A 10,632-nucleotide genomic window follows, 5' to 3' on the forward strand; every position below is an offset into this window, starting at 1 on the left:
ACTTTGAGATGATGACAACATCACCCCCTCCAATGACATGTGGTTATGATTATTACAATCTTATCACTGTCACGTGAAAACATGTGAAACTTGTAAATTCTATTCACTTTTATACCTTACATAATTACTTTTAAAAAAACAACACCCTTCTCCAATGCCTGACTTAACTGCATTGATCAATGCTGATTTAAACAATGTAGAATTGCACTTTGATACCCAAACATAAACAAATAGCCATTCAATGTTGAAAAGTAAACTTATCTCAGCCTCTATGTGATTTGATCAACATGTGGCTGATAGTCATTGTTGCCAAGCAATTTCTGTTGCAAGTTTTTTTATCAGATGGAGTCTTCATGTCTTTGAACAAACCTAGCTTTGATGCAGCTTGGCATGTCTCTCTAATGTTGATGGATGACCAAATTTCTGCCCACACACCTGGCAGAACACCTCAATAACTGGAGGAAAAGTCACACCAACAACACCAGGAGATTTCTTCTTCTTTGGTTCACCATTGCAAGCTTGCACAGGGATGCTTTGGGATTCATCCACTTTGTGCTTGCTACTGCTGCTAGCTCCGTCGTCTCTCGGCGCAGCTGGCTCTGTTGTATCAAGGACAGAACTGTTTGTCGTGGCTTGCATCACGCAAGACTCACCCACTGACATTGGGGTGTCAGCTTCTGAGAGGGAGTGCACATTCTTGGTGCTAGACTGTTCGACTTCCACCACAGACATCTGGATGGTTTTCTGACCTTTGACCACAGCACTCTGTTCCGGCAACCCACAATCCCTGCTGTACTCTGCACACTCCAAGGGAGCTTTTGAGAGTGAGTGCACATTGTTGGTGCTTGATGGTTCGACTTTCACAACAGACATCTGGACGGTTTTCTGACCTTTGACCACAGCACTCTGTTCCAGTGACCCACAATCCCTGCTATACTCTGCACACTCCCGGGGACTCAGCTTCTTCAGCTCCAGTTTCAGCTTCTTTCTGACATGCTTGGTGACATGAGCACGCTTGTGTTTTTCAAATTGTTTCTGTGATTCAAATTTCCGATTGCACAGCTCACATTTTAGATGCACTGCACGTCTCACATCTCGGTGTCTATTTCTGTGACCTCTGGAAAATGAAAAAAGCAGTTGGAACTTTTTCTCCTTCTTCTTCTTTTTCTTTTTCTTCTCCTTCTTCTTCTTTTTCTTCTTCTTTGTGGACTTTATCCCCATGATCAGCTGTTGCCTCATCTGTTCTTTTTTGCTGACTGAGATAAGCTGAAGATTTACACCGATGTCATCGCATACTTCTTTATTTCGGCTTCCAAAGGTCGTATCCAAGATTGTGAAGGGGACAGGGTCATTCAACTTTGCTACTGTCAGACCATTGAGCTCCCGTTCAAGGCCTCCTGTCACCTGACTGGATATGGAGACTAAGTGGGCATCCCGGCAAACAGCAGCATGCATCCACAGTTTCTCCTTGGAGTGATACTCCTCCAGGCAGTAAACACAGAAGTGTGTTACATCATCCCCATCAGATGCAATATCACAGTTTGCAGAATTCCCTCTCTCCACATCAGGTTCTACTTTAACTGAAGCCGAGACAGAGTCTGATAGAACAGCACTGGGTTCCCGTTTCAAGACATCCCCAAACATGCCTTTATTTTTTGAATTTCCACCTGTCACTTTCATTTCATTTCTTAGTGTGTGAAGCCTTTTGGGGACTGGTCGCTTGCTGCAGTCTTTAAATACAGAGGAAATGCCCATCTCTGGAGGGGCATCTTGGCAAGATTTGTCATCGGGTTTCCTTTCACTGGCATCTTGGTGAGTCAGTGACTGCTGCTCCATCCCTCGGTTGCACATGATCCCATTGGGGCCGTCATTGTTACCACCTTTCCTTATTTCTTCAAAGTCCCGTTTGATAACTGATAGTGGCAGCTTAGGGATAGCCACATTTCCTACTCTCTCAGATGAGGTGGAATTGGCTGCTAATGATACACACTTTGAGACTTGAGGTACAGGGGACATCTGATGAGTCGTGTTAGCCACCGGGATGGGAACATATAAGGCTGATTCCTGGGTACTCTCTTCTGGCATGACATCCTTTGACTCCAAGGATCGAAGGCCACCAGCGAGAGAGCACTTTTCAATTTGCGAGTCCTTGTGACTCTGCACGAGAGTCTCACTGCTTGGAGAATTCTGGAAAGATGTTTGCTTGATGACGTCATCTGTGCCCCTTTCAGCTTTCTTCTCATGCTCACTGCTACATACTGTTACAATGTGCTTAGATGAAAGAGAACTGTTTGACTGACTTGCCTCAGTGTCTTCCTGTTTGTGCACAGGGTTGTTGCTGTTCCAATGATGAGAAACACTGCACTGAGGTGTCTGCTGGCCTGACGAGGGTGACGAAGCATTGATTTTAACTAAAGAATGAAAGCTGGCATCTATTTGTTTCAGAATGTGCAGTGTTTTGGAAATCTGGTCCCCAGTTAGAGTCTTGGTCCTTGTGTTGGTAATACCTCCCTTGACACATTCAATGTTCCCCTCAAAACTCTTGGCTGGCACCTGATGTGGATTCTCAAGCCTGCAGCCCAAAGGCCGACTGTCAGAGCTACATGTACTTACAGCTGCTTCTTGCTCAGAGGGAACTCTGACAGATAGAGGTTCGGCAATTTCAACAGCAGACCTTTGTGATGTATCTTTTGGAGGGGATACCACAGCGACATTGTCTATGGAAGTTGACATGGATGCAATAGCCGATGTGCAGTGAATCTGCTGTGACGGTGGTGTGCGGCTCAGCTGCTGATATGGTGTTGGTGGAGTTTTCTCTGAATCAGAAAACTCTTGCAGTGACTGCTCCTTGTTGTCAATAGCTTTACATTCTGAAACGTGTTTGCGTAAGCTTAGAAAATCCTCAAAATTGCAGCCACAACCCTCACATACTTTGTCAAGGGATTTTCTGGCCTTCTTGGTCAATGGGGTCCATGTATTCCCAACCACAGTAGAGATCACACTGGAAGGGTCTGTCTTGGATGATGTTGATGCTAACATAGATGATTTCTCAGAAACCTCATGACATGGTGACAAAATTCTCTTCCTAGACTTTGACATTCCTGAGCGTTCAAGCACCTTGGGCATACAATCTGAGCACAATTTATATGATTTATTTGATTTGGCATGACTTTGAATCAATTCCACTGAATGCCTTCCCCAAATCTGGCAGTTCTCCTGTGATGTTGCTACAATGTTCTCTGGTAGGTCTGTAACTTTCTCCAGCACTGATGACCTTTTTTTCTTCTTAATTTTCTTATGCTTACGTTTTGGAGCAGCTGAATGTTCTAAATGCTTACACTTCATTTTTCCGAAACTTACAGATGGCCCATTAATTTTTTTCTGAGATACTTTTAATTTGTGTTCCTCCACCATCTGCGTGTCCTTCCAATCAGAAGGGCATACCTCTGCATGTCTTGCCAACTCCTTAAAAGTGTAAAATTTCTGCTTGCACTTTCCGCACATCTCCGTATGACCCTTACACCTAGCCCTGTGTCTCATCATCTTGTGCAAGTCCAGCTTGATGCATCTACACTTTGCGCAACGATATTTGAACACTTTGTGACGCTTCTTGCCAAAGCAGCGCTGCTGGTGCAGGTCAAGCAATGTGCTGAAGAAGACGTTGCACTTGGAGCAGTGGACAGGGTACTTCTTGTGCATCATTTCATGGTACGGCCCCATTGTCGGGTCGGGAAATGTCCGTTCGCAGATGCTGCACCTCGAGGCTTCACTGTTTGCATTTGGTTCACTGTCGACACTTTGAGAATCCTCCCGAACACACCCTTGAGGCTCTGGTGAGCACGTCTCCTGCATCTTCTGAGCATTACGAGCCAGTACTTCATGGATGCTGAGGTGAATGGTAAGATCCTCCTTCTTGTAGAAGTCAACCCCACACTCAGGACATGTACAGGTTGCTTCCACAAAGCCGGTGTCAAGATCACTGCTCTGTGTGCAGGTGAGCTTGTGCTCTTCCATCCTACAGGTGCATGTCAGTTTCTTACAATCTGGACATCGGACAGCAGCACAGAATTCTGTATGAAAAGAGGATGCGCACACAAAATACATCAGTCTAAAAAAATACTGTTTGTAAAGCATATTTGCAAATACTGAACATCAAGGTCTCACCATTTTGAGACAATTTTGCACTTTTTTTTTTACTGGATTTTAGTCAAAGCTTTATTCACGTGTGATTTGATTGTAACAGAATCGCAATCCACAATCTGCTGGAAAAATCTCAGGATTGAAACTACCTGCCCAGATAACTTGGCTGCCGCTTCCAGTTCTTTGCAATCAAAAGTGTTTCACTCCAGCCACACACAATTAAATATGTTCTTTCAGTGAGATCTTCTAAGAGATAGGCCACTTCACTTCTTTCCTGCAGTCTCTTCTTGTACTGTACATCTGTTTGACTTGGTTTTTCCTCTACATGTACCTCTTCACCACTATGACCCATTCATGACGATATTGTTACATGATTTAAAAGGTAATTACAAGAAAATGCCCCCCCCCAATACAATGATTAAGAACTGAAGCACTACTTAATACTACACAAATTCTCACATTTATTTTAGTCACATATGTAAGTACGTAGTAACACTCAGATACATGAGATCAGCGTTAATGACATTTCAACTACCTAGCTGAATTTGACAGATTATGGGCAAAGAGAGTGCTAAAAACTGCACAATGTTGAATCGCAACAGGCTTCATACTCCACACATTTCAAAATTCATTCCCATTGCCTTCAAAATGTTCTGCAAAAGATACAACTAGTGCTAGGCTGCATAAAGTCTATGTGTTTTTTCAGTGTGTCTCATTAAACATCTCAGTCTCTCTGCCAGCAGCATGAAGTTTGTCTATGAAACTGCTTCAACTTCTTCTTTTCAAACCATCAGCAAAGTATAATATGAGCGGACATAACATGCTGTGGAACTTGTACACGATACATTGTGCGCCATATATTTCGCGGGTCTAAATTTTCATGAATCGGGACTTCCCAACGATTTTGCCAGTGGTTAACCCGTTGAGGACGATTTGATTTTGCTACAACACGCATTTCCCATAGACGCTTGCCCGAGTATACGCGGGACTCGTCCTCAACGGGTTAAATTCCCGATCGTGGAGTCCTGTATTAAACAGAGAAGTGTACACGCATTCGTCACATTCACATTATTGGGATCATCAGAGTCAATATTTTCATGTGTCTTTAATTTCGCGAATAGCACCTGACCCGCAAAATTTGCAAAATAAAACCTCGCGAAATATTCAGCGTATACAGTACTAATTGTTTAAAATTTCAAGAAGTCACATAAGTTACACCATGTGCAAATGAGGTAATTATTTTCTTAAGCACAAGAATAGTCTTTAACTTTGTGTTTTCCAACATCAATGCATTCTATTTGTGTGTAAATCAGTTTGATTTTTCAACAGAACACAGTATGGAAACTTTCTTGTGGTAATTTGCCTCTGTGTTGGCCTACATGTCTGCTAAAAATTCAAAATATGTCTACGGTAATCTTTTGGTATGGGTAACTTTCAAATTATGATGACACGGCACTGATACTGAAGTAGAATTCTCACAAACCAACAAAACACGCAAACCCAAATAATCTTACTTTTACCACAAGAAATCCCATCATCACTCTCATCTCTCTGCAGTGTTGAAGTTGTGCTTTTTTCCTGGAAGCAGAAAAACAAACAAACAGAGGCATCCTGCTTTATTCCTGAAGGGCAAATGTTGCACTTTAAACATGTCTTTGACCAATAATGCTGAATCAGGTTGAGGTGATGTACATTTGTCTCTAAATTTGAGACGATTAAATGATTTTTAAAACAATTTCCTTCAAACGTAAATCAAATTACCACTCAGTTTCTAGAGTATATGAGGACAATTAACTTAAAAGATACTTATTATCAAATTGCTCTGTTCCTTCTCTGTGGATGGAAAGGATTGTACAGACTATTAACTCGTTGAGGACGGACTGATTTTGCTACAACACGCATTTCCCATAGACACCTGCCCGAGTATACTCGGGACTTGTCCTCAACGGGTTAAAATACAAATTTTGTACTTGAGCAAACTGTATTTATTTATTATGTGAGGATTCCATTGGGGTAAATATGATACAGGGAGGAAGAGATACAAGTTAAATTTGAGAAACAATGTCTACATAAAGGACAAATTCCAGTCACCAGTATAGATATTTCTGGCATATCATATTCATAAGTCATAAAAATGAGCGCATGATGAAAGAGTATGATCAAGGGGTATTCTAAAACTTTTAATATCTTAAAACAGTACTGAGTAAATGTACAATGTATTATGGTATATTTTTTCCCATTATGGAAACAGTATACAAACTTGCTCAGGGTCTTTGCAAAAGACTATCAGGAGTTTATAAGTTCAGAAGTATTGTTAAAGCTACACTTCAATTAATTGGTGCTAGAAGGGGTGAGTAAGGGTTTAAATTTGTCTGTTCATTGGTAAGTGATGGCTGACAAACATTTCATGGTGCTCATGATGAGTTACAAAAAAAAAACAAGGCAATCGCCAAATTGTGTCTCGCCCATTCGCGCACAAGGAATTAATATTTTTATAACTCCCAGAAGTTAATTGACCTGCTTATGACCTTTGACCTTGTGGTGACCTTCAACACCCTAAGGGACATTTACCATCCAAGTTTGGTCACAAACGGACAAAGGGATCAAAAGTAACGAGCCATAAGCGAAACGCGCCATTAAAAACTTAACATTGGTCCCTAAAAATATGTTGACCCCCTTTCTGTGACCTTTGACCTTGTGATGACCTTCAACTTCCCAAGGGACATCTACCGTCCAAGTTTGGTCACAAACGGACATAGGGATCAAAAGTTATGAGCCACAATCAAAACGCGCCCTAAAAACATAACATTGGGCCCTTAAAGTTTGTTGACCCTTGTCTGTGACCTTTGACCTTGTGACGACCTTCACCTCCCCAAGGGGCATGTATCTTCCATCCAAGTTTGGTCACAAACGGACAAAGGGATCAAAAGTCATGAGCCATAAACGAAATGCGCCCTAAAAACTTAACATTGGGCCCTAAAAGTTCGTTGACCCCCGTCTGTCACCTTTGACCTTGTGGTTACCTTCAACTTCCCAAGAGACATCTACCATCACCCAAGTTTGATTGCCATTGTAGCAACACGTGCTGAGTTACGTGTGATAAGAGTCTTGCAAGTAAACTTTAACGTATGACCTCAAATGACCTTTGACCTTATCATGTGACCTCTTACGGCACCATAACATGAAGGTACCCCCAGTGCATCCATCACCCAAGTTTGATTGCCATTGTAGCAACATGTGTGGAGTTTCATGTGATAAGAGAGTCTTGCAAGTAAACTTTAACGTATGACCTCAAATGACCTTTGACCTTATCCTGTGATCTCCAACAGCACCATAACATGAAGGTACCCCCAGTTCATCTATGACCCAAGTTAGGTTGTAATCCAAGCAACTTATGTGAAGTTATTTGTCAAAAGAGAATCTTGCAGGTAAACTTTAACATAGAAAAGAGAGTCTTGCACATACTCTTTAATATATGACCTCAAATGACCTTTGACATCATCACATGACCTCTGACAACACCATAACATGAAGATACCCCTAGTGCTTCTATCACCCAAGTGTGGCTGCCATTGCTGTAACAGTTGCCAAGTTATGCATCATAAGAGAGTCTTGCAGGTAAACTTTAACATTTGTGACGGACGACGGACGGACGACGGACGACGGACGACGGACGGACGCCATTTGGATCCCTTAGTCTCGCCTTCACCTCCGGTGGGCGAGACAAAAAGGATTGTACACCAAAGTAAAACTTGAAGTCCCAAAATCATTATCTTAAAACCTGTAAAATTCCTTTTGGATATAACAAAATTTCAATTAAAAAAAAAAACTGTTCCTCCAAAAGATTATTATAACTGAAGTTGCCTGCAATTCGACTTCCTACCCATAAGTACAGATGCATATTGGCTTATGTTTCACCTTCCTCGGAGTGAAATCATAATCTTTTGATTCTAATGTTTCAATTGGACATTTCCCATTTCTTTAACTCTGGCGCATATTGCTTTCAGGGTAGCAGTCTAGTCCCAATTTGATAATGAAGTTAAGCATATACTGACAGCTCACTTACCTGTCCATCGTCAGAGCCAAGTTGCCATCCTTCACTGTCATATTCGCAGCTGGATTGGCCATCAGTGGCAGCTTCCCTCTCCATGGAACCTGGAATCAAACTGCTCCCACTACTGTCTGTTTCAGGGGAGAACAAAGTCCCTGCCTTGTCCGCACCAGTTTGTGAAAGGTCCGAGTCGGTCCTCTCTGGACTTTGTTGCAATGCAGGGCCTCCAAAGGACTGGGAACCTTCCGCAGTCTCAGCTGAAGGAGCTTCTACTTTCAGATGTCTTTGAATGTGGATGAGGTCCATGTCAGCATGCTTCTCATCATTTCCTCTGGTGTTGCTGCAATAGAAGGAATCCTCTTCATCGCTAACTGGTTCGTCTTTGATGTACTTGCAGGTGCCGTTGGCGAACTTAACCATGGTACACATATGTGTCTCATGCCCCAACTCTATATCAGTTCTCAGTGTTCCTGAATATTTGTCACACTTCTCATCTGTGTGGCCATCATGTTGACTGTTTGTATGAGCAGCTCCTTTTTCTCCCTCAAATTGCACACTTCCCTTTTCATCCTTCTTCAGATGCCCATCCAGTCCTACCTCCATTTCAACTTGTGTTGTCTCTTCCGTTTCCTTGACTTGACTCTGACTGAAGTCTATCTCATTTTCTGCTCCTTTTTGTGACACGTATGGAGAATTCTCAGTGTCTATCTCACAACCGACTTGACTGCCTACGTTTCCTGAGCGGTCATGAGAATGCTCTGAATTCATCCTCCCTTTAGTCCTCTCAATTTCACCTGTCTGCTTGATAACAGTATCCCCTACTGAATGTTCAGATTCATTTGCGCTTTTGACAAGCCCCTCTCCTGCTAATGTCTCTTCATAATACTCCCCAAGTGCTGCTCCTGATGCAAATTTTTCAGCAGACACATTTTCAACTGCTCCTTCATCATTATTCCTGGGGAGACTCATGGTCCCTTTACTTGGTAGAGCACCCTCAATGTGCTGGCTCTCGAATGCTGGTGACCTTTCTGCTGCACTATCTCTGACAACTTGATCCAGACACCTGGTTTGTACTACTTTTGTAATTGTGGGATCTGTCTTTTTCTGCTCATTGGTATGGGTTTCTTCACTGGGAATAGCAAGATATGGAAAATCTTTGTGGCGAGTGGTACCAATGCCCTCATCTACAATACAATGATCAGAAGTTCTCTCTCTTGTCACATCACTAGAGGTACCCATGGGGTCAGGTATTTTAAGATGCTCCTTAACAGCTCGAGAAGATAGTGGTTCACAAGGTTGTAATCCTCCCCACACTGACTGCTCCACTAAGTCTGCTATTGTACAGGCACTCTCTACGTCACTGCATCGGTTTGATCCATAAATGGCCGAGAATGAGTCTGAAATAAGAGAATTGCTACTGCTGGCAGTTCTTTGACTATCAAGTGGAGGAAGATTGTTGCTTTGATGATGACCTGATTGCCCCTGGTCTTCTGACAAGACCAAACTCCCATCATTAAAATTCTCAGTTGACTTCATAGACATTGGTTCCAGTTGGCAAAGAGGTTGTTGTCCAGTGTCATCACTTTGTGGTGAGTTCATCCCTGGAGATGAGGAGCATGCATCACTGATGCCAGACAAGAATCTTGAGCCTTGTCTTGAATGTTCTGTGACCACATGGCTTGCCTGCATTGAAGTTGGTTTCTCAGACTCATCTGCCAGGGTAGGAGTGTCACAAATGTTGGAGAAGCCTACTTCGGTGGCACCCTCTGGTTGCTGTTCATCACTTGGTTCCAAGACCCTGTTTGAGCCATCACTTGACTTTGGGGGATCACAGCCACAGCTGTTCTGGTACTGGTGGTCATCAAAATTTGAGACCCCATTACGGTACAAGTTCCCAACTGCTACTCCATCTCCAATTCCTTTCAGCTCTGGCCTACATTGCTGTAATGATGAGCGACAATCCTGGCTTTGGCAGCTATTTATTTCCGTCATGATGACAGAGTCCCCCATGTCAGCAGTAGGTTGGGTATCTGTCACTCAAGAGTAAGGACGCATAATGATGTAGATCACTCCGTTGAGGAGCCAAGAATAGCTCATCCCTAAAACCTTCCATGGCAGGCTGAAATTTCTCGGCCTCTTGTCTGCTCACACATGTACCCGGACTAAAATTATCAGTGTCAAGGAGACAGGAAACTTGAATGTACAAGGGATGTCAACGGTATGTGTTCGTCAAAACTATTCTGACAGTTAGAAGCAAGCCCAAGTCTCATTTGCAGATTGCCTGTTCCATTTTGCTCAAGTATGGGTAGTAGATTGTGTCACGTTAATAGTAAACATGTAGACTCACACTGCAGCTGAACTTACATCAGTACAGCAATGAACCTAACAGTTCTGCAGATCGGCCTGAAAATCCATGGCTGTTACCGGTTAAAAAAAAGTAT

General features: G+C 42.7%; 1 protein-coding gene across 1 annotated transcript; it reads right to left on the minus strand.

Moving 5' to 3' along the window:
* Positions 1 to 369: 369 nt before the first annotated feature.
* LOC139737050 (uncharacterized) lies at positions 370 to 10,201 on the minus strand. Its single transcript, XM_071647728.1, has 4 exons — positions 8,207 to 10,201; positions 5,655 to 5,718; positions 1,297 to 4,070; positions 370 to 1,035 (listed from the first exon to the last, which is right to left on the minus strand). Exons 1-4 carry the CDS (start codon positions 10,199 to 10,201, stop codon positions 370 to 372), a joined length of 5,499 nt encoding a protein of 1,832 aa, XP_071503829.1.
* Between the last annotated feature and the right edge of the window lie 431 nt (positions 10,202 to 10,632).

The sequence above is a fragment of the Diadema antillarum genome, unplaced genomic scaffold, assembly GCF_040938485.1.
Source record: "Diadema antillarum isolate AM-2024a unplaced genomic scaffold, OU_Dant_1.0 seq00000678_RagTag, whole genome shotgun sequence".
Taxonomy (NCBI): domain Eukaryota; kingdom Metazoa; phylum Echinodermata; class Echinoidea; order Diadematoida; family Diadematidae; genus Diadema; species Diadema antillarum.